The 22,461-nt window shown below is 33.0% G+C and overlaps 1 protein-coding gene across 7 annotated transcripts; it reads right to left on the bottom strand.

The window, feature by feature from the left end:
- Positions 1-79: 79 nt before the first annotated feature.
- Positions 80-17,901, bottom strand: LOC146926248 (disease resistance protein RPV1-like). Of its 7 annotated transcripts, none has more exons than XM_085758641.1 (7): positions 17,827-17,901; positions 17,509-17,642; positions 14,286-14,773; positions 13,685-13,739; positions 2,057-3,158; positions 1,681-1,980; positions 80-1,576 (listed from the first exon to the last, which is right to left on the bottom strand). In XM_085758641.1, the coding sequence occupies exons 3-7, from the start codon at positions 14,422-14,424 to the stop codon at positions 458-460; spliced, it is 2,715 nt and encodes a 904-aa protein (XP_085614767.1). In that variant the 5' UTR covers positions 14,425-14,773; positions 17,509-17,642; positions 17,827-17,901; the 3' UTR covers positions 80-457. The 7 variants fall into 7 exon arrangements, with proteins under 7 accessions (XP_085614767.1, XP_085614765.1, XP_085614766.1 ...); XM_085758639.1 differs by having other exon boundaries at positions 17,509-17,627; XM_085758640.1 differs by having other exon boundaries at positions 14,286-14,767; positions 17,509-17,627.
- Between the last annotated feature and the right edge of the window lie 4,560 nt (positions 17,902-22,461).

Raw genomic sequence — 22,461 nt, 5'->3', positions numbered from 1 at the left:
GGGCCCAAAAATAATAACGATGAAATTATTTCGTATTCTATCCAAACAAATTTTTTAAAAATGAAAGCGATTCAAATGGTTGATAAAAAAATAAGGGCCTGTTCATACATTCTCAACCATAATAATATTGTACTATTTCAACACAATAAACTTTGCATAAAAGTCAACAGTGATACACTAAACAAAAAAACTGCTCCCAACAACATTTGAGGGTTAAGGCAAACAGCATTTAAGGCTTTTGTCACACTTTGTTTTGTCGCACCTTCTATTTTCTTTGGAAAATGCTACTTCTCAAGAAAAATAGCTTCAAGAATTTTTCAAGACACAGTTGGCAAATTTTAATTGGATGATTTATTTGTCCACTTCCTATTTTTCAGTCACACCTCCTTGAATTGTGGCAAATAGTGCATTGTGATTGGCTACTCTTTATTCTTGAAGAATTCTTGATGTTATTTTTCTAGAGATATAGCATTGCCCATTTTCTTTTCCTTTTGTTTCCTTTTGAAGCTATACCATATCTATCTTTTTCCGTTTGATATGTTGACTGGTTTATGGGGCTCATGCCAAACCCTTTCAACTTTATCTCTCTTTCTACTTCATCAAACCAGGATATTGACCATGCTGTAACCTTGATTTTGAAGCTTGTCTGATTTTTTGCTATTCTAGTTAGGTACTGAGAACATGGTTGGTTGAATATCATGCACACATGATCTGATTCAATTTCCAATGACCTATGCAAGTAGATATCGATACTATCCTTTTCATCGCCACCCTCAATTGTAGAGATTTTCAATTTCATTTCGAAAAACAATTTGGAATCCTTAGCAATAACAAAGCAAAAAACAAAGCCCAACAAAGGGGAGAGATGAGGCTGAGAGAGATCAATAATCATATCATCCTGTGTTGTCTTGTACTCCAACCACTCTGGAACACTACTTCCTGGATACACATACACTGCTTGATGAGAATCAAAGTTATCTTTGTTGTAATCAACATAACTTTCAACATAATCGTCATGTTCCAGTGTTGATAAATGTTGATGTGTAAACCTCAACAAATTGATTTGCAGATTCAGCCCAATATTAAAGAGAGAAAGTTCATCCAAGTTGAAGCAATTCCAGAACTCAACCCTTTTCTTGTTTTCATTGAATTGTTCAGCAACTGTTGAAGGGAACAATACAGTCTTCAGTGACTTACAGTCTTCAACAAGTAGAGTTTCAATCGATGAAGAAAGCTCGGGTAGAGCCAGAAGCTTTGTGCAACAGTGTATGTCTAGTTTTCTTAGTTTTGTAAGATTCTTGATGCTTGAAGGTATGATCTCAATATCAGTTCTACCTAAATCCAGGGTTTCTAGATTGCTTTGACATCCAATAGATGATGGAAGTGCATTGATGGGACAATACGATAGATTCAATTGCACAAGCTTGTTAAGAGAGAAAATAGATGGATGGACGCTATTCAAATTTAAACAACCTGCAATTTCGAATACTTCAAGATTTGTGGCTTTTGAAAAGTCTGGTAACTCCTTCAGGTTTCTTGAATAAGCGAGTGTAACTTTTTTTAAATTAACTAGATCCTGCTACCAAAAAAATATATGGTGACATCAAAAATAAGCTTAAGTAATTAATTTATAATTCCTTGAATTAGGATAAATTTAATCTGAAACACATATTCAATTACCTGCACTCCACACCAAAGCTTTTCCACTCGACTATCAAACAAGATCAATGTAACAAGATTCTCTGCAGAAAACTTCTCTGGCAATGATTTTAGAGGGTAATTCATCCAAGAAAGATATCTTAGATTAGTTGGAAAAGATTGAAGCCCTTGAGGAAGAAGAACCGAACAGTCATTACTGTACCCACTTTCTGACAAATGCAAAAATTTCAGGTTGGTCATCTTATCAAATACATGACGGCTTAAATTCAGATTTCTACATGCTGACAAGCAACCATCTATGCTTCTAATGGCATCAGAACCCTGCCACAAATGTAAAAGAAAATCAATATTTTTTACCAAAATGACAAATGTTGTCTAAAAACGCCATAAATTTTACCTTGTCATTTTTCAATACATCAAAAATAATATCAGGATCCCATAACCGACTGCATTTTGTAGGGTCTTCAATAGATTCTTGGCGAACAACCTCCTGACCCATTTCTTGTAGAATGTCATGCATAGATATAACATTATCTTCAGAAATGGTTATAAGAGCTCTATCTTTCAAAGTTTCTAACCCACCAGCCACAGAATTATCACTATCAGAATCTTTCAATAAAAGTTTCATGTAATCCACTTTCAAATTCAACCCATTGAAGAAACATGCTATATCTAAAAAATATTGTTGGTCTAAACGATCAAGATCATCATAACTGAGTCTCATTACATCATAAACTTTTTTACTTGGCAGTTTTTTAAGTCTGTCCAGCTGACTTTCCCATACTTCCTTATCTTTTCCACGAAGCAGATGAGCCAAAACTTTAAGAACTAATGGAATTCCTTTGGCATAATCGACCACCCTCTTTGATAGCTCATAGTACTCCATTTCAAGATGACTTTGTTTAAAGGCATTCAAATTGAAAAGCTCAAGTGCTTCATTAGAATCCAATACCCTAACCTCATATAGATCATCATCATCAACTTCATTAGTGATAAGTACTTGCTTATCTCTGGTTGTTAGAATTATTCTACTATCGGATCGAAACCAATCAAGAGTTCCAAATAACTCTTCCAGCTGGTCTGTATCCTTGACATCATCAAGAACGATAAGAACCTTCATGCGGCCAATCCGTCTCTTTATATCACTGGACAATTCTTTCTTGGATTCTTTCAATAGTTCAGATAAAAGGCTTTCCTTTAAACATCCAACTCCACCATGTGTTTTTAACCTTTCACTGACCTTTTCCAAAAAACAACAACCTTCATACTCGGAACGATTTCGGCTAAATATTTCTTGTGCAATAGTTGTCTTGCCAATACCGCCCATGCCCCAAATTCCAATAACACGGACCTGTTCTGACTCTTTCTTTAACAATGAATTCAAATCTGCAACTGGTTTGTCAATTCCAACAAGTCTTTTTGATTTAACACACGACCGATGCTTACTCAATTTCTCCAACACACGAGTGATGATTTCATCAAGCAGCTGAGCATCATTCCTATCCATCAAAGACAGAAAAATTATTAAAATTATTGGCAATGTAGGAACTGCTTTCACCTTATTTGCTTGTAAGTTTCTATTGGTGAGAGGTTAACATGAGCATATTGTGTGTGTATCTCTGTTCATGAATACTAAAAAAATTGTTCCTATTTTTTTACTTGTAATTTTCGTAGTTCAATGCACTATAATATTGCTTTTTCAATAATACATTTAACTATTTATCGTAGTTAAAATGAGACGGTTGATATATTTCATTTCATCTATTTATACACAAATAGATGAAATGTAAATAGATGAAATGAAATACATCATCCGTCTCATTTTAATTGTCTTGTTGAGTTGTACATGATTCTTAATGAAATGATTTGTTGAGTTGATTTTAATTGTAAATTTAGCATCATTTATTAAAACACTTATATTCATTGTAGTTAATCGAGTAGTTAATAAATAAGAATATATTAATAAAAAAAATACTACACTGATGATATTCAAAAGTGAAAATTACTTTGACAGAAAAATATAAAAAAGAAAATGATAAAGAGTGTTCTCCGGACATTTGTTAAGAGTGTTGGGTTTGTAGACATGTGTGAGCTACATTTTGTTAAAACAATAGTTCTAGCAAGATGTCAGACAAGATATCTTAACATATTGGCACGACATCATAGTATGTCCTGTTCCGCTTACTTGGATATTTATTGTAAACGTGAAGATTTCCTGAATATTCTCTGAATATTTAATTCACGTAAAGAGTTGACCAAGAATCGTGTTTCTAGAAGCAAAGATAGACGGTTTATACTTAGTTTAGTCCTTAAGAAATGTTGTTGCAACATTTAAGAAAACATCGGATTTGCTTTAGAATATTTTGTGCTGAAATCTTGTGATTCAACTGATTATTAGCCGGATTTGTGCATCAAGCTCATTCTGCAATCAGGCTATATAAAGGAAGACTCAAGACCTAATTGATCACTGAAGCCGTCATTTCAAAAAGAGTCATTTACGGTTTTAGTCTGTTCTTTGTTATTTGTAAGCCACTCTTGTATCACGCTGATGCATTGAGCTGGACTTTGTAGTTGAGTTGTAATTCTTAGAAATCACTCAAAGCTTATAAGCACGAGTGTAACATCCCGATGTTTTATATACATTGTATATATCCTCTGTAGTCATTTTCTTGATTTATTATTTATTCAACAATTTATATTATAGGTAGACAATTTAAAAAGATTATAACAGGCTCCATTATTAATTATTTAGATCTCTTTGGTTTTAAAGTAAAATCATAATAAGGTATAGCAAGCTAGCAGTATTAAATTATATTTGCTTAGGATATTATTAATTTTTAAGTATGATATCTTTAAGAGAAATGATATTTTGACAACTATTTTTTGACAACTTTTAGACAACTCTCTCTTTCATACTCACATGATATTGTTATCATCTCTCTTCCTTTTTCTCTCTCCATTGTTTTTGACCAATAAAAAGTGAGAAAAACAAGGTTGTCAACAAAGTTGTCATCAAATGGATGTCAAAATATCATTACTCTATCTTTAATTTCTAGTTTCTAGTCTTTTTTTATAATGGAGACGTGTAGCCTTAATATATAATAGGTGGTTAGTCAAAGCATGCATGGGAAAATAAATAGGTAGTGTGTGCCATGATTTGTTACACGTTTCTTCCTAGACCAAAAAATTAGCTTATAGTTTATAGATATAGCGGATAGCTTAAAAGTTCATTTGATCAAAAAAGCTATGTTTGGTAATGATCTTATACCACGAGCTTATAGCTTATTTCACGAGCTTATAAGCTATTTTCCAAATGCTTTCAAGTAGCGTTTGAGCTTATAACTTATAGCTTATCATTTTTTCTTCCATCTTTACCCTTGCTATTTTCACTAAAACCTATGTTTACCCTTTATAATTAATTAATCTATTATACGTACAGATTATTTTTCTATTGTTGTTGACTTGTTGTTCTTTTAATTGTTGTATGTAATTTTTATTTTCAATTGTGCTACTGCTAGGTATGTATATATACGGATACATATATATTTTCGTTGTTTTTTTTTTTATCCTTCGTTCTTTTTAAAGTATAAAAACTGGAAACTTAATGAAATAAAATGAAATTTTTTTTTACCAAACAAAATAATTTAATGATATATAAACATTTATTAAATTAAAAAAATTAAATTATCAAATATTTTAAATATTAACTTATATAAACTTTATATGAATTAATAATGTCCTTTTATGTAATTTTACATTTATCAGCTAGTTAAACCGCTATTTTTACCAAACATCATAACTAGCTTATATATAACTATCAGCTATAACCTATCAGCTATCAGCTATAAGAAATCAGCTAACTTATCAGCTATCCGTTCTTTTTACCAAACAGAGCCGAACTTCTCTCCATCTCTCTACTTAAATTCGGTAACTCCCTTTAATCTCATTTGTTACGTGTTTCTTCCTTTCTTCTCTCAACCTCGGTTTTCTTAGTTCTCACACAAACATCAGACCTTCCACACATATAAATAAATACTTGCCTCACATAATTCATACTCTGTCAAGAACAAACAAAAACCCTCATCACCGCATAATTGTCAACCCAATCGCATCTTTTTATGGAGTCTTGAGGTAAGAATTGTTTTGTTGTCCTTTCTCTCTATTCTCTGATTCATTTCTAACAATATACCATTTCCTCTTAAAGGCTATCATTTGATTGAAAGTGATACAAACAATCCCTTCGTATCGATTCAAATTCAGGTAGCACCAAAAGGAAACCTTGAACCAATGTTTGTGAGAATTCATGAGAGCCATTGTTTGTCTCCAGGAACTTTTGTGTCTAGGAAGAAAACTCTCAACGTATGGGCTCTAGTCTTGACCATGATTTAAATGAAAATGATAGCTTATGATGTTGAATTTGATATGTTTCTAGATTCGATGGATGAGTGAAAAGATTTATTATGTTTTTATTAATTTTTTTGTAGTTGATAATTACAAGAATTGGTGATTAGCAATTTTGTTAAAGTATGTGATTTGATGAATGTGTCAATATTTAGGGTTAATACCTCTTTTGGTCCCTATAATATTAGCGAATTCCGGTTTTGGTCCTTGTAAAAAAAAAAGTTTGATTCCATTCCTATCATTTGTGATTCTTCCACTTTTGGTCCCTGCTGACTGCGTCCACCTAAAATTTAGAATTATTTCCATTTTAAAAAATTCAAAAACTTAAATTAAAAAAAACTAATTAAAAAAACAAAAATCTAATATTTTCATATTTTCTCACATCTTTCATTCTCTCTCTCTCGGATCTTCTCATCTTCCAACCAAAAAGCACAGACCTTTCCTCTCTTTTAATCCCCTATCTCATCAAATTCATCAAGTACATGAAGAGAAAACTCACAAAAAAATTGAAATTTATGAAGGGGAAAAATGGTAAGAGTTTTCCAAACCCATATCTGAATCCATACCAACCCTACAAATCCAGCAAATTCATAAAGGCGGGAAAATGGTTAAATATTTTCGAAATCAATTTGGGGATCTAGAGTATTTTGCAGTTCGATTTAAAAATCCATAAAAGATTAGGAATGAAATTGAAATGTGAATTTGTGCTTAAGCTTTCTGGGTTTGTGTTTGTCAGATCTGGCATGGGTTGAATCTCTCCGAATTTGTGAATTTCTTGTCGAAATTTTGTGAATTAGTGAATATGTGGATTTCTTGTTGAAGTTTGTGTTGTTGTTGCTCTTGTTTTTGTTCTTGAAATTTTGTGGATTTGTGAAATTGTGAATGTGTTTTTTTTATATGAACATGAAGCTTGCTGCATATTCTTGTACTTGTTGAAGCTTGTTCTTGGGTTTATGATGAAGAGGAAGAAGAAGAATCTGGACCGTGTGAAGAAGAAAAAGAACGATGGAAGAAGTTGGAAAGCAATGGCATTTGATTTTTGTGGTTTTTTAATTGTAATTTTAATTTGTTTTTCATTTAATTTTTAAATAAAACAAACAACTTAATCTATGTGGCATCTGATTCCTTTTAAAAAAAATTAAAAACTAAAATAATTACACAGTCAGCAGGACACGTCAGCAGATTCTGCTGACAAGTCTAAATGAGGGACCAAAAGTGGTAGAATCTCAAAAGATAAGGATGGAATCTAAACTTTTTTTTTACAGGGACTAAAATCGGAATTCGCTAATATTACAGGGACCAAAAGAGGTATTAACCCAAATATTTATGATTGCTTATTTGTGAAATGGAAAATGTTGTTGTGTTAAAATGATTCTCTGTGGTGTATGTGATTTAGAGGTTGTGTGCAAGTTTATTATTTTATAGGGTTTAAGTATCAAAAAAATAAAGAAAAAAAGACCGCATAGCATGCATATCATTGCATTTCATAAATGGGGCGATTCAATGGAATATTAAGTGTCAAAGAAGGCGATTATTATTTTATTTTATCAAGTGTCAAATGGGGCGATTCAATGAAATATTAAGTGCCAAAAAGGGCGATTATTATATTATTTTTATCAAGTGTCAAATGGGGCGATTCAATGGACTATTAAGTGCCAAATGAGGCGATTATTACCAAGTGCCAAATAGGGTGATTTATTATTATGTCAAATGGAGCGACTAAAATTTTATGTCAAACGGGGCTATATCCGGAATCATAGTCTATTTGCATTTCATGCATCTGCATCAACATTTCTTATAGTATATTTTAGAGTGATAAATATTTTAAACTAAAAAAAAAACGTCTTAGCGCGATTCCTAGATGATGACTGTATATTCTTATTTGATGTCTTAATTTATTATTGATTTTATTTCATGAGTGTTGAAGACTAACCCTTACAACCAACATTTTAGGTACCAAAGAACAGATGATGTGTGTTTGATGTTTTCCTTGAAGCGTGTACGTGGGGAACAAATTTGGGTTTTTGAATTGTAATTAAATAAGTTTAACTATTTTTCTTAGATTCTAGTTAGGAATTTATTATGCATGACTATTGTAAAAATAAAATAAAATAAATGGTCTTATTCTTTTTAAAAGAAAGAAATTAGACGTAAAGTTTTTTATCAAAAATACTCGGGGCTTTACAATGAGTTGATTTGTAGAATTAGGGGAGTGTCTCCACTTTCTTATTACAAAAAGGAAGATCACTGGATCTGTGATTAAGGGGAAGTGGGCGGATGTTCTCATATCTAGGACAAGGGAGAGTCTTAGGTAGAAATTGCACGGGTATTGATTAAGTGAGAAGCTAGTAGACCAAGGGTTTTTATGTATGCTTTGAATTGATACTACTTAGTGAATTTCCTTCCTAGCTTGGTAGCCCTCAGATGTAGGTGAAGTTGCACCGAACTGGGTCAACAAACATCTTGTGTTTCTTCTTCTACTGTCTTGTTTATTATTAGTCATTTGTGTTATTTCAATGTCTTGACATAATACTTGACATCGCACTTGTCTTGGCATTGAGTATAACATCTTTACTGCGTGCCAGAATTTCAATTGGCATCAGAGCAGGCACCCTGTTCTGCATCTGTGTGAGATACATGGAAGATATTTTCTGGTACTATGGAAAGGGAAGGAGGACAAGTTAATAGACCACCTGTTCTGGATGGGTCTAACTATGTCTACTGGAAAGTTCGTATGATAGCTTTTCTTAAGTCTATTGATAGCAAGACTTGGAAAGTTGTTCTCAAAGGATGGGATCGTCCTCTTGTCAAAGACAAAGATGGGAATAACACAACTGAGTTGAAACCTGAAAAGGATTGGTCTAAGGAAGAAGATGAACTCGCACTTAGAAACTCCAAAGCATTGAATGCCTTATTCAATGGAGTTGACAAAAACATGTTCAGATTGATAAACAATTGTATCGTTGCTAAAGATGCATGGGAGGTACTAAGAACTACTCATGAAGGCACATCCAAAGTGAAAATGTCAAAACTGCAGCTGCTTGCTACAAAATTTGAAAATCTAACAGTGAAAATGATGAATCTATTCGTGATTTTCACATGAATGTTCTTGACATAGCAAACGCCTCCGATGCACTTGGAGAAAATATCTCTAAAGAAAAATTGGTCAGAAAAATTCTTAAGTCTCTACACAAGAACTTTGACATGAAAGTTACCGTTATTGAAGAAGCCCAATATATCAGGAGTATGAAAGTTGAAAAACTTATTGGATCTATTCAAACGTTTGAAATGGCTATGAATGAAAAAACTGAAGAAAAAACTCATAAAAGCATTGATTTTGTGTTTGAGACCAGTGATGATCAAACTCAAAGTAACTTGGGAACTGATGGAGAAATTTCTGATGCTTTGGTGTTTCTTTGGAAGCTAATTAATAAGATTTTAAAGAAAATGGATAAAAGACGTGGTGATAATGTCAGGAACATCTCACTGACATCAAAAGTTAATTTCTAAGAAAGGAAATAAGTGAAGATAAAACAAGTCATGGAAAAGGTTTTCAATGTCATGGTTGTGAAGGATTTGGTCATATCGAAACAGAATGCCCAACCTATCTCAAGAAACGTGAAAATGGCCTAACTGTTTTCTGGTCTGATGGTGATATGTCTGAACTTGAATCAGAAAATGAAAACTCCAATCGTATGACAGCTCTAACAGGAAGACATGAAGGAAATGAAGGAGTCCCCTACAAAGAACGGGTTGATTCCTACAAAAAACATTGTGCCAGAAGTGAAGAGTTGGTTAAGACCAGAGAAATATAGAAGAAGACTATAACTCAACTGCAAATTGAAAAAAGGAAACTTCTCTCAAGAAAATCTGACCTTCAACATGAGGTAACACTTTTGACTTCTAAGCTTGAAAACATGACAATGACCATAAGGATGTTGAATAGTGGGACTGGCACTCTTGATGAGATCTTCCTAGTTGGGAAGAATGCTGGAAATGTCCAAGGGATATGATTTAATTACAAACAACTAAATAAACATGGAAAGACTCTTTCTACTATGTTTGTTCCTTCTGAAACATAATATGATTCCACAATGTGAAAAAACACGTCTCGACATTCTGAAAACTCCAGTAAAACTCAAAAGAATGTCAGGTTCTCCCTCTGGAAATGTCACCACTGTAATAAAAATGGTCACCTAAAACCTTATTGTTATAAACTGTATGGGTATCCCAGAAATCAACCCAAAAGTAACCATGTGATGTACAAAACTAGAAAAGATTGGAAGCCTAAAGTCACTAAAGTTGCTCATATACCTCACACATCACTAAGGGCTTCTTTTAGAGAAGACTGGTACTTTGATAGTGGATGCACTAGACACATGACTGGAGTTAAGAACTACTTGGAGGATATCAGATCTTACTTAACCAGTTTTATAACTTTTGGTGATGGAGCAAAAGGAGAAATTACTGGAATTGGTAATTTGGGTCGTGCTGGACTACCTAAGTTTGAGAATGTTCTTATGCTTAAAGGACTTACTACTAACTTGATTAGCATTAGTCAACTATGTGATCAAGGGTTAAATGTTAACTTCACTAAATTAGAATGTCTGATCACAAATGAGAAGAAGGATGTTCTTATGAGAGGTGGTAGGTCTAAAGAAAACTGCTACTTATGGGTACCTCAAGAAACTGCAAATTCATCCATGTGCTTGGTAACAAACGAAGAAGAATTAAATCTTTGGCACCAGAAACTTGGTCATCTCAATCTTAAGGGCTTGAAAAGAATTGTGTCTTAGGAGGCTATCAGAGGATTGCCTAAGCTGATGATATAAGAAGGAAAAATCTGTGGTGAGTGTCAAATTGGAAAACCAACCAAGATGTCACATCTGAAGCTGCAACATCAAACTACTTCCAGAGTTCTTAAACTTCTTCATATGGATCTCATGAGGCCTATTCAGGTATAGAGCCTTGGTAGTAAGAGGTATGCATGTGTGGTTGTAGATGATTATTCAAGGTTTACTTGGATAAACTTCATTAAAAAAAATCTGATACCTTTGAAGTGTTCAAAGACCTATGTCAAAGGCTTTAGAGAGAAAAAGAAGCAAGTATTATTAAGATTAGAAGTGATCATGGGAAGGAATTTGAAAATGTGAGATTTTCTGATTTTTGCTTTTCAGAAGGAATCAGTCATGAATTTTCCTCTCCCATCACCCCTCAACAAAATGGAGTGGTAGAACGCAAAAACAGAACTCTTCAAGAATCAACAAGGGTAATGTTGAATGCCAAGAAACTTCCAAATCACTTTTGGCCTGAAGCTATGAACACTGCTTGCTATATCCACAATCGAGTTACCTTAAGAACTGGTATCTCCTCTTTTCTCTATGAACTATGGAAAGGAAGAAAACCTACTGTCAAATACTTCCATGTGTTTGGAAGCAAATGTTACATATTTGCTGATAGAGAACAAAGAAGGAAAATGGATCCCAAAAGTGATGACTCCCCTTATGAGATTAGAACAGATGTTGAGGAAAATGTTGGAACATCATACCTGTAAAGTGATGAACCTGAAGTGCAAAAAGATACAAGATCCAATGATGAAGGTGTTGGAACTGAGACCGATGAACCTTAAACCAACAACGGGCCTTCCATCAGAATTCAGAAAAATCATCCCAAGGATCTGATTATAGGAAATCCTGACCAAGGGATTACAACCAGGTCTAGATAAGTGATATCCAACTCATGCTTTGTCTCAAAAGTTGAACCAAAATATGTTAAAGAAGCTCTTACTAATGAATTCTGGATCAATGTCATGCAAGAAGAATTGGGTTAGTTCAGAAGGAATGAAGTTTGGGAATTGGTTCCAAGACCTGAAGAAGTGAATGTCATTGGTACAAAATGGATTTTCAAGAACAAATCCGATGAAAAGGGGTTGTAACCTGAAACAGAGCCAGGCTTGTTGCTCAGGGATATACCCAAATCGAAGGTGTGAATTTTGACGAATCCTTTGCACCGGTTTCTCGATTAGAATCAATAAGATTATTACTTGAATGAAGAAGTATATGTTGAACAGCCAAAGGGCTTCATTGATCTTGCCTACCCTGAACATCTGTACAAACTAAGAAAAGCTTTTTATGGCTTAAAGCAAGCACATAGGGCATGGTATGAAAGGTTAACATAATTCCTTGTCAATAATGGTTACAGAAAGGGAGAAGTTGATAAGACTTTGTTTGTTAAAGATGAAGGTTGCAGACTGATGATAGCTCGAATATACGTTGATGACGTTGTTTGTAGAGGAATGTCAAACCAGATGGTTCAACATTTTGTCCAACCAATGCAATCTGAATTTGAATTGAGCTTAGTGGGTGAACTAACCTATTTTCTTGGCCTATAACTCAAACAAATGGAAGATAACATTTTTATATCTCAAAGTATGTATGCTAAGAGTATTGTAAAGACATTTGGCCTAAAAGGAGCCAAACACAAAAGGACACCTGCAGCAACCCACCTGAACATGACCAAAGATGAAAAAGGTGAAAATGTGGATCAAACTCTTTACAGAAGTATGATAGGAAGTCTCCTGTATCTTGCAGCCAGTAAACCTGATATCACTTTCGCTATAGGAGTATGTGCTAAATATTAAGCCAAACCCAAAATGAGTCATCTCACTCAAGTAAAAAGAATTCTAAAATATGTGATGACACCTTGTCATTACGTAATTTTTAATCTAATTCCTTGGTATTTTGAGTTCACAAGCAAGCTTAGACACCAAGAAAAGCAGAGAAAACTAAAGATTGGGAAGAATAAGAAAACGTGTCACGATTACTGAAAACCGTGACACGATTTGAAGACTAGAAGAATGAACAATTTTCCTGAGAAAAAGTGTCACGATGGCTATATCGTGACACGATTTGAGAAACCGTAATTTTTAGAAACTTGTTACTAAAGGCAAAATCGTGACACGATTACTGAAAATCGTGTCACGATTGGAGGCACATATTTTCCTATTTAAGCATAATTAAGTTTCAGAATTAGGGATTCATAATTTTGGAGACCTAAAGTGCGATTTTGATAGCAAAGGACTGAAGAGGAGGCTTTCTAACCAACTCATAGACAGTTTATGTATGTTTTAATTATTCCATTGATTATGTTATTTGTGATTTCGATTATGAGTAGCTAAATCTCTTAGAGATTAGGTCTGAGATAAATCTGATATAACTTAGTTTGAACCATGTTGCTTTGAAATTCTATTTCATGTGAATATCAATCAAGTTTTATTCAATTCAATTGTTCTTAATGTTTTTTATATATTGACACCATATAATCTGCATCGGTAAGATTGAAGGACTACTGACCATAGCTTACAACTTAGACCTAATTGAATTGTTCAAATAAACAGGGTTAGTCTAGAAATGGATAATCGTTTATTTGTGATATTAGGTTAACGTTCTTAAAACCTTCAAAGAATATTAGATCACCTAAGGAATTAGGACTGTAATCTGAGAAGAGGGTCCTAAGTCAAGGGATTGTTTAGGGATAATTTAGTTAACCATCGTGAAACTAGAGAAATATTCATATGAAATAGGTGTAGTGTACCAAACAGATTAAGTCAGAGAATTCGAAAGACCTGGTCTCATCTCTCCATATCTTTTCCAAACAATCTTTATTTTTTGTGCATCGGGCTGCCAGAGACACACAAATATAAAGGAACTCAAACAAACTTTTGTCGAATCTTTTCTGACTAAAATTACCCATAACCGTGTAAAACTCTTTCAAATTTAAACTTTTTTTTTAAGAATCCAAATTAACCCACTAAAATTGACAGAGAATCAATTCTAGGGCCGCCTTGAAAGGAGCATACGTCAAGATCTCAAAGCAACACCATTAGACAAACTTAAATGGGTTTTTTCAAATTCAAACTTAAATCTTATTCTATTTCAAAATCATAGGAAATTATAAAACTAATTATATGTTAGCTGTATGTTTGTTTCTGCAAATTTGTCCTTAATAATCTAAACTTCTTTTCCAATTTAAATCGAAAAATGCATAACTGGATTAAACTAAAGTAAATATTTTACAACGAATATGCAAAGAAATATACAAAAGAAAGAATGTGGATATACTTAAAAAAAAAAATGTGGATTAATGTATCATCTTTCCGCTAATATATAGATAAAATGAATATATATATATATAAAACACAAAATGTATAGGTTGATAAAACTAACCGAAACATTGATGACGTGATTCCCGACAAATTAGAAGATATTTGCAAAACACGTCTCCAGCTCTGCACCTTGGACAAACTAAACCTTTTTTCAAGTTTAGAAAATGCATTTTGATAACTCTTTTTTTGATGTCGTACATCAGTAGGATCAACCCAATAGAAAACGGGTATTACAATCTGCCCATCTTTCTGTTTGCACTCAATTATTTTCACAAGCTCATCTAAACACCAATGTGAAGAAGCATAGTTTTCTGAGAATATAATCAATGAAATGGATGATCCTTCGATTGCTTTAAGAAGTGAAGGTTCTATTTCATCTCCTGTCTCAAGTTTCTCATCAACAAAAGCATGTATTTTCTTTTGAGAAAAAGCCTCAACCAAATGGCTATGAAAGCCGTGACGGATGTCCACGCCCCTAAAGCTTACAAAAACATCATAATTTGATTGAGGAGTACTGTTTGACATTGTCTTTTCTGCTACACTCTTCAACTTATTACCAAAAAAAAAAAAAAAGTATTAGATTCTTCATAAAAATTTAGGTGAGATCCGAATAACATAAACAAAATACAGCAACAATTAAAAATTCTACTACTTAATAATAAAAAGGCTTAACAGCAGTTTTAACCCCATAACTTTCCAAAAGTTACGATTTTGTTCTCCATATGAAAAAAAAAACTACAAACCCACCCCCTAAGTTTTGCATCTGTAGCAGTTTTGGCCTCCAAGACCAATTTTGACTAGATCTACGCTGACGTGGCATCCTAACTGAGGTGCCACGTGTTATTATTTTATACCAAAAATTGATCTTGGGAGGCCAAAACTGCTACAGTTGCAAAACTTATGGGACAATTTTGTAGCTTTTTTTCTTATAGGTCAAAATCGCAACTTCGTGAAAGTTAGGGGGTGAAAACTACTACTAAATCAAAAATTGATGTCATTTTTAACGTGTTGCATTAAGACCAAGTAATTAAAAATGATTTTTTTGTGTTATTTTATGATGGGTTTTTCTATCATGTGCAACATTACACGTGTTAAAATGTTTAAAATAGTAACTTTGTTTTGGAATTTGTTCATTTTATATTAAATGTTTAGTTTTTTAATAAATAATTGTTTGTTTTTCAATAAAAAATTACTGCTTTTAGATGATTTAAAATGTGCAATATTACACATGTTAGACAAACATTTTTATTATTAATACATATTTCTGGTATAATTAATATTAGGGTTAATTATGTTTTAGGTCCCTATAAATAGACGCGTTTTATTACCAAAAAAAAAATAGGCGCGTTTCTAACATTAGTCCCTACTTAAATTTTATTAAATTTTTGGTTCCCGATGTTTTTTTTCGTTAGCAAAATAGGTCCTCGCTGTTAATTGTTGCTGATTGAGCAAACGGTGAAGCACAAGTGAATGCCACATCTGACTTTTTTTGTTGGGTTAAATATGTTTTTAGTCCCTATAAAATTGAGGCATTTTAAGTTTAGTCCTTACTTAATTTTAATAGTTGTTTTAGTCCTTACAAAAATACTATGCACTCAGTATTAGTCTATGCTCAATTCAAATTTGTTTAATTTATGCTTAAACTTTTAAGTTTTTTAACAATTTTTTGTAGACGTGTTAAGAACATTACTAAAAGTTCTTCCGCAAAAAATTATCGCAAAATTTGATTTATATGTCCATATTTTATTACTTTTATCTTTAACTTTTATCGTTTTCAAAAATTCATATTTAATTCGTTTCATGTTAAAAAAATTCTAAATTTTAGTAATTGAACCTTTCTAAGAAACAGAAATGCAATAACAATATTTCAAAAGATTTGAAGAAAAGTGAAGCAATAAAAACATTAATGAAGTATACAGCCAGCCTTGTCCTTTGATTTTGTGCTGCCAGCCTTGTCCTTTATTTTTTGTACTAAAAAAGCATCCATTCACTCAAATGAATAAACATCCAATAATACAAATTCAAAATTGTTAAAATTGGATCGGAGTTAAAAAAGTGTCAGGAACACCCAGGGGTCTTTCTGTAAGGGCAAAATGCCCAAGGTTAATACAATGTCTACAAATATGACGAAAAAAGTGTCCGAATTATCCATGTATCTAAAACTATAACGGTGAAGACATCAAAGTCATTAATTGAATATACATTGAATCAGAGTTAATTTGTCGATCACAAACACCGCAACGAGACAGACAAAACAACAATGTCACACCAAAATGACGAACAAACCAAACATCGCATTAATACGACAAAATCAGAACAAAACAAAAAAACAAATATGGGTGAAAATCAATTATTGAAACAAATTGAATGGATATTATTTTATAGATATGAACGTTTTCTAAGTACAAAATACTATACACTAATTAATGGTATCAAATTATTTTCACACTTCAATTTGATCCGAAAAAGAATCCTAAAAAATTATTTTAAACATTTTCTATGTTCAAAATATTGTTCTTTGAATTTTTTTTTTTTTTTAAAGGATTATGCTTTAAAATATTGTTCTTTAAAGTATTGGTGAGAAAATAAAAAAAAAAATTGAGTAAAGTTATAAAACAATCATTTTTCTCAATTTAAAGTGTAAACCAAGACTGGGTTTGAAAATAAAAAACAATTTAAAACATAAAGTTGCAGGGAAATTAGTCACTTTAGTCCTTAAATAAGAAAGAAGTTGTTTTAAAGTGTAAACCAAGACTGGGTTTGAAAATAAAAAACAATTTAAAACATAAAGTTGCAGGGAAATTAGTCACTTTAGTCCTTAAATAAGAAAGAAGTTGTCACTTTAGCCATGAATGCAAATAAATTGCAAAATAGTCCCTGAATGTAGACTATGTTAGTCAATTTAGTCCCTGAATGCAGACTTCGTTAATCAATTTAGTCCCTGAATGTAGACTCCGTTAGTCCCTGAAATTGACCAACAGAGTCTACATTCAGGGACTGTTTTGCAATTTCTCAGCATTCCGGGACTAAAGTGATTACTCTTTTTCCCAATCAGGAACTAAAGTGACTAATTCCCCAAAAGTTGCAATACAAAATAACATCAGCTTTTGTATTTAATAATCTTATTCTGACATGCTCGTGTACCAATTCATGTTATAGGAGTCTTCACTGAGTTTATGAGTAGAAGCAGAAGCACATAGTATTTCACATGAAAATTAATAGAAGCAGAATCAGAGGAAATATTCTAAGATGTTAAAATAAAACTCCTAAAAGTTTATTATCACCTCATCCTCAGGAGTAGTACCCTCCTCATCACGACTTCTTTGGACACGGTGCAGTAATGAAGCAGTAACTTTGAAGAGACCCAAGAGAGCAATGATCCATCCCAAACGGTTCATCATCACTAAAAATGGAATGACTACATTGACGTTAAATAATGATTCATTAGTTTTAAAAGATTGGTGAATCTAGTTTGTTATGATTCATTTCCCTCAATGTAAACCGAGACTGAGTTTGGAAAGAAAAAACAATTTTAAACATAAAGTTGCGATACAAAGATATCAGATTTTGTAGTTTTTTAATATAAGCAAGAAATTACTGACCTTAAATGCTTTGTTTGCAAGAGATCTGTTTCAACTTTATCTCGTATATGGAAGAAGCAAAATGTTTCTGACCTTACAGTTTAAAGCCTGAACTCGTATACAAATACTAGTACATATTCACACTCCGACAAAGCGTTGAATAGGACTGGGAAACGTTTACTTGCCAACCAGTATACATGTTTGAATTATCTATATATATGAACCATATCATCACATATTCCTTTAAAATGATAATGATAACTTCTTTTTCAATAATGGTGGCTGAATTAATGACTGTCTCTCAAGTCTGCCAGTCTAATAAGTCTAAAACTTCCTTCTCATCTTTCTGAGAAACTTTTTCTGAATTTTCTATAACCGTGTGGACCACTCATTCAATACTACTCTCTTCAATCCTCTTTATAAAAGACAAATAGATCAACGTACTTAGTTTATAATAAGAACTACATACATCAATTTTTATTGATTCATTTGAGTATCATTCAAACACCTCTCATCACCAATCCTCTTCCATGTAGCTTCTAGGCAATTTCTTGATGGATATTACTATATTTTTTTTTTAATTTAAAAACCAAATAATGCAGTTGTTCCATAGTGGATTTTGGCCCATAAAAACGACCCAATAAACATAGCCCAGTAACTCAATCCTCATCTCCTCAAGGACCCGCAAAGGAGCACCTGTGCACCATACCACACCGGATCACACTCCCATAGAGCATTGGATTATGTATCTGGATTTTATATGGAGTGGCAGTTAAAGTTTTGAATGGTTCTGATTAAAAGTTTGAAAATTTAGTATTTTTTAAATAAATAACACAGAACTTGGATTAACTGAACATTTGAACTCAGCCCTCCTTCTTTCCTGAATTTAAAACCCAAGTTGACACACTATCATGTCACACATATCCAGCTCTTCTTCAGTTTAGAGTGTAAAATGAATAATCAATTGTTATGAACAAATCAAATGTAGATATTAAAGGTACATTATAACAATCAATTAGATTGTTAACTTAACAATCTTTTATTTTCTATTTTATCATTTTCACACTTTACTTACATCATAAGCACTAGAGGATTTAAATTTCCCCTGTTAGAAGAAGCCAACATGTAATTGAATCAAACCAAAACAAATACATCTTAGTTTAAATAGCAATTGAAATAACATTCATTATTCATATAGTTCAAAAGAATACTTAATGTCTCAAACAAAATCCTCACATCCTATATATACATATATAAAATCAATGAACAAATAAAATAATGAATTTAATATATATGTTTTCTCCACTAATTCAAATGACTCAAAGTCTTCAATCCCTTTATTCATTTGTTTGAACCTTTGCTGCATCATCATCAACTTCAACTTCAACCAATTCTGGTTTAATCTCCTCTAATTGCTGCAAAACTTGTTTAACTTCAGGCCTAGCAGAAGGTGATGGATCAACACAATGCAAAGCTAATTTCAATGTATTAAGAAGTTCATCTCCTATGGTTGGTCCATCCCTCATGAGTTCCAAATCAAACACTTCATTTGTCCATTCTTCTTTAACTATTGATGCAACATATTGAGGCAAGTCCATTCCATTTGTTGGTTCTCCTGGTGGTTTACCAGTTAAGAGCTCCAAAAGGATAACACCGAGGCTGTAAACGTCTGTTTTTGTGGTAGGTTTCTTTGTCATCCAATAGTATGTTGCTTGAGGTGAGATTTCCATGTACTATATTCTCTTGGTTGTGTAGAGAAGATAGACCATTAGTGATTCCAATAGCTATTTTCATCCTTGTTGGCCATTCGACAATTATTTCAGGCCCGCGAGCTGCAAGTTTATGTTTAGAAATATCACTATCAGAAGTATAATTAAGAGAGAAAATATTTGTTAATCGATATAGTTTCGGATTCTCTGCGGTCATGAAATCATATATTAAACACAAGTACATGATATGGACCACCACTGAATCAAGATCGGATAGTCCATGTTCCAACTTTGGTAAATTGAGTCCAAAATTATAATACAAAGTTGAAACATGAGCCTTCTAATCATGATCCTCTGGAACGTATAATCAACAATGTGTGATTGCGTTAAGATAAAATACTCAAACTCAAATGAATTCTACAAACAACTTAGTGCTTACTGTGAAGGAGTGATGCTAGGCTTCCTCTACTCATGTAATCAAAGACAAGAAACTTCTCTTCTTTAGGTCCAAGATAGTAGGCTTGGAAAAAGGAAAAAAAAACACAGAATGATAACAGTGTAAAATATATTTTTTTACACGATAATATTCACACCTCAATTCCGCTTGAAATATTTCGAGTAGAATCCGGCAATCGCATCATCTGACTGAAACTGTGATATGCTGAGGTGTCGATTATTTTAACACCATACTCGTTTAGCAGCATGCATATGTCTGAATAACTTCTAGGATGCATGGATGATAAACGTGTTGTTACCTTAATTTTAAAATTTGTCATAACTTTGGCGTTTCATTGGTCATAGATCAGAAAAGACATGAGTGGATTCAATATTGGAAGATGGCCTAGATATGAAGAGTTCAAAATAGTCCTCCTCTTACCTTGCCCCTCAACATCACAGATAGTGATGTTTTCAACATGTCAACAATTAACCAGTTCCCACCAAGTACAAATCCGAAAATGAAACCGAGCAAAGGGGAACGAGGTTCAGAAGAACATAGATCAACGACTACAGAATCTGTTGTTGTCTTATACTCAAACTACTTTGGAACACTGCTCCTGGGATACACGTAAAGAGCTTGATAAGAGTCAATGTGGTCGTTATACATGTTGATACATGTTGAAGCTGATAAGAGTCAATGTGAAAATCGTGTTCTGAAGCTGATAAATGTTGATATGCAAATTTCATACGTGTTCTGAACACAATATTGGAGCGAGAATGTTCATCCAATTTCAAGCAATTCACAAACACAACCCTTTTCCTGTTCTCCTTGCATTGTTCAGATATTGAAGGGAACAATCCAGTTTCTAGTAATGTGCACCCTTGCACAAGTAGAATTTCAAGGGATTGAGGAAGCTCTAGCAGAGTTTGCAGTTTATGGCAACATCTTATGTCTAGATATTGTAGTTTTATCAGATTCTTAAAACATGAAGGAAAATTTTCAAGACACAGTATCCTAAATGTAGGATTTCAAGCTTTCTTTGAAATCCTAACAATGCAGGCAATACATTGACTTGTGTGTATCTTAAAACCAGTTCTGTCGTTTTCTCTGATGTCACATTCTCTCTTACTTGATCCTTCAAATAAATGAAAATAATAAGTAATCCTTAATGTTCTATTATATATCTCATTAGTTTTTAACAGTCTGTCAAATTTTCCATGTTATATACAACAGTAGAGACTAAGATGACGTATGTGGCAAACTTTAGGGACTACTTCATATTTTTGTATACTTGAAGAATAAATAGGAAGAGATAAGTTTTGGAGACAAAATTGATGGTTTATTCCTCTATAATTTATAACCTGCACTCCATGCCAGAGTTTTTCAACTCGACTACATGACAAGTCCAAAATAACGAGGTATGTTAGTTCAGGTGGCGTAGACTGAAGTTCTTGCAGAAAATCAAAATCATCTCGATCATATGCACCAGGGACATATAGAAATTGTAGATTTCTCATATTAGCAAATGTTGAAGGGCTTAACTTCAGCTTCCAAAGTGTTGGCAGTTGCCTCCATATGCTTCTAATTGCTTCAGTTCCCAGCCAGCGGATTAGAAGATCAATCTAAAAATCATTAAAAGCCACTTATGTTATATACATAGAAAGTTATGCTAGAAGCGCTCAATTAAGTTGTTTATCCAAAGGCTTTTACCATAAATGTCATCATCCCATAATTGACTACAGCTTCCAACGTCTCTACTTGATTCTTGGCGAACAATTAAAAGTGATAGGCTAACTTCTCCCATAAGTACAGCTCATAGGTAAAAGGCTGCAGGGACATTTAATATGTTGGGGCACGAGTTTAAACCCGCAATACCCTCTTTTTCACATTTAGTGTGCATAAATTTAGCCATAGGATCTTTTAAACAAAAAAAAAAAAAAAAGAATGATATGCTAACAAAGCAGTGTCCAAACTGATTCCTATAGCATGATTACCAGGTTGCATCATTGACTGTTTCATGAATGGAGCAGACTCATTTCATAGACCCTCCTCCTCTGTGTCATTTCTAAATGCACACATTTCGTATATTTTCCTTTTGTGAGAGGAAAGCACAACTATACTTGCGCATTATAATCAATTGAAGAAACCAACATGTAATTAAATCATTGAATCAAACCAAAACAAATGCATCTTAGTTAAAATAGCAATTGAAAGAACATTCATTATTCATGTAGTTCAAAAGAATACTTAATTTCTCAAACCAAATCCTCACATCCTATATACATATATAAAATCAATGAACAAATAAAATAATGAATTTAATATATATGTTTTCTCCACTAATTCAAGTGACTCAAAGTCTTCAATCCCTTTATTCATTTGTTTGAACCTTTGCTCCATCATCATCAACTTCAACTTCAACCAGTTCTGGCTTAATCTCCTCTAACTGCTGCAAAACTTGTTTAACTTCAGGCCTAGCAGAAGGTGATGGATCAACACAATGAAAAG

Source organism: Medicago sativa, chromosome 4 (assembly GCF_051527215.1).
Source record: "Medicago sativa cultivar Bolivia chromosome 4, Bolivia_mono, whole genome shotgun sequence".
Lineage (NCBI taxonomy): Eukaryota > Viridiplantae > Streptophyta > Magnoliopsida > Fabales > Fabaceae > Medicago > Medicago sativa.
The sequence above is the reverse complement of the archived record's forward strand: the minus strand, read 5'-3'. Positions and strand labels throughout refer to the sequence as shown.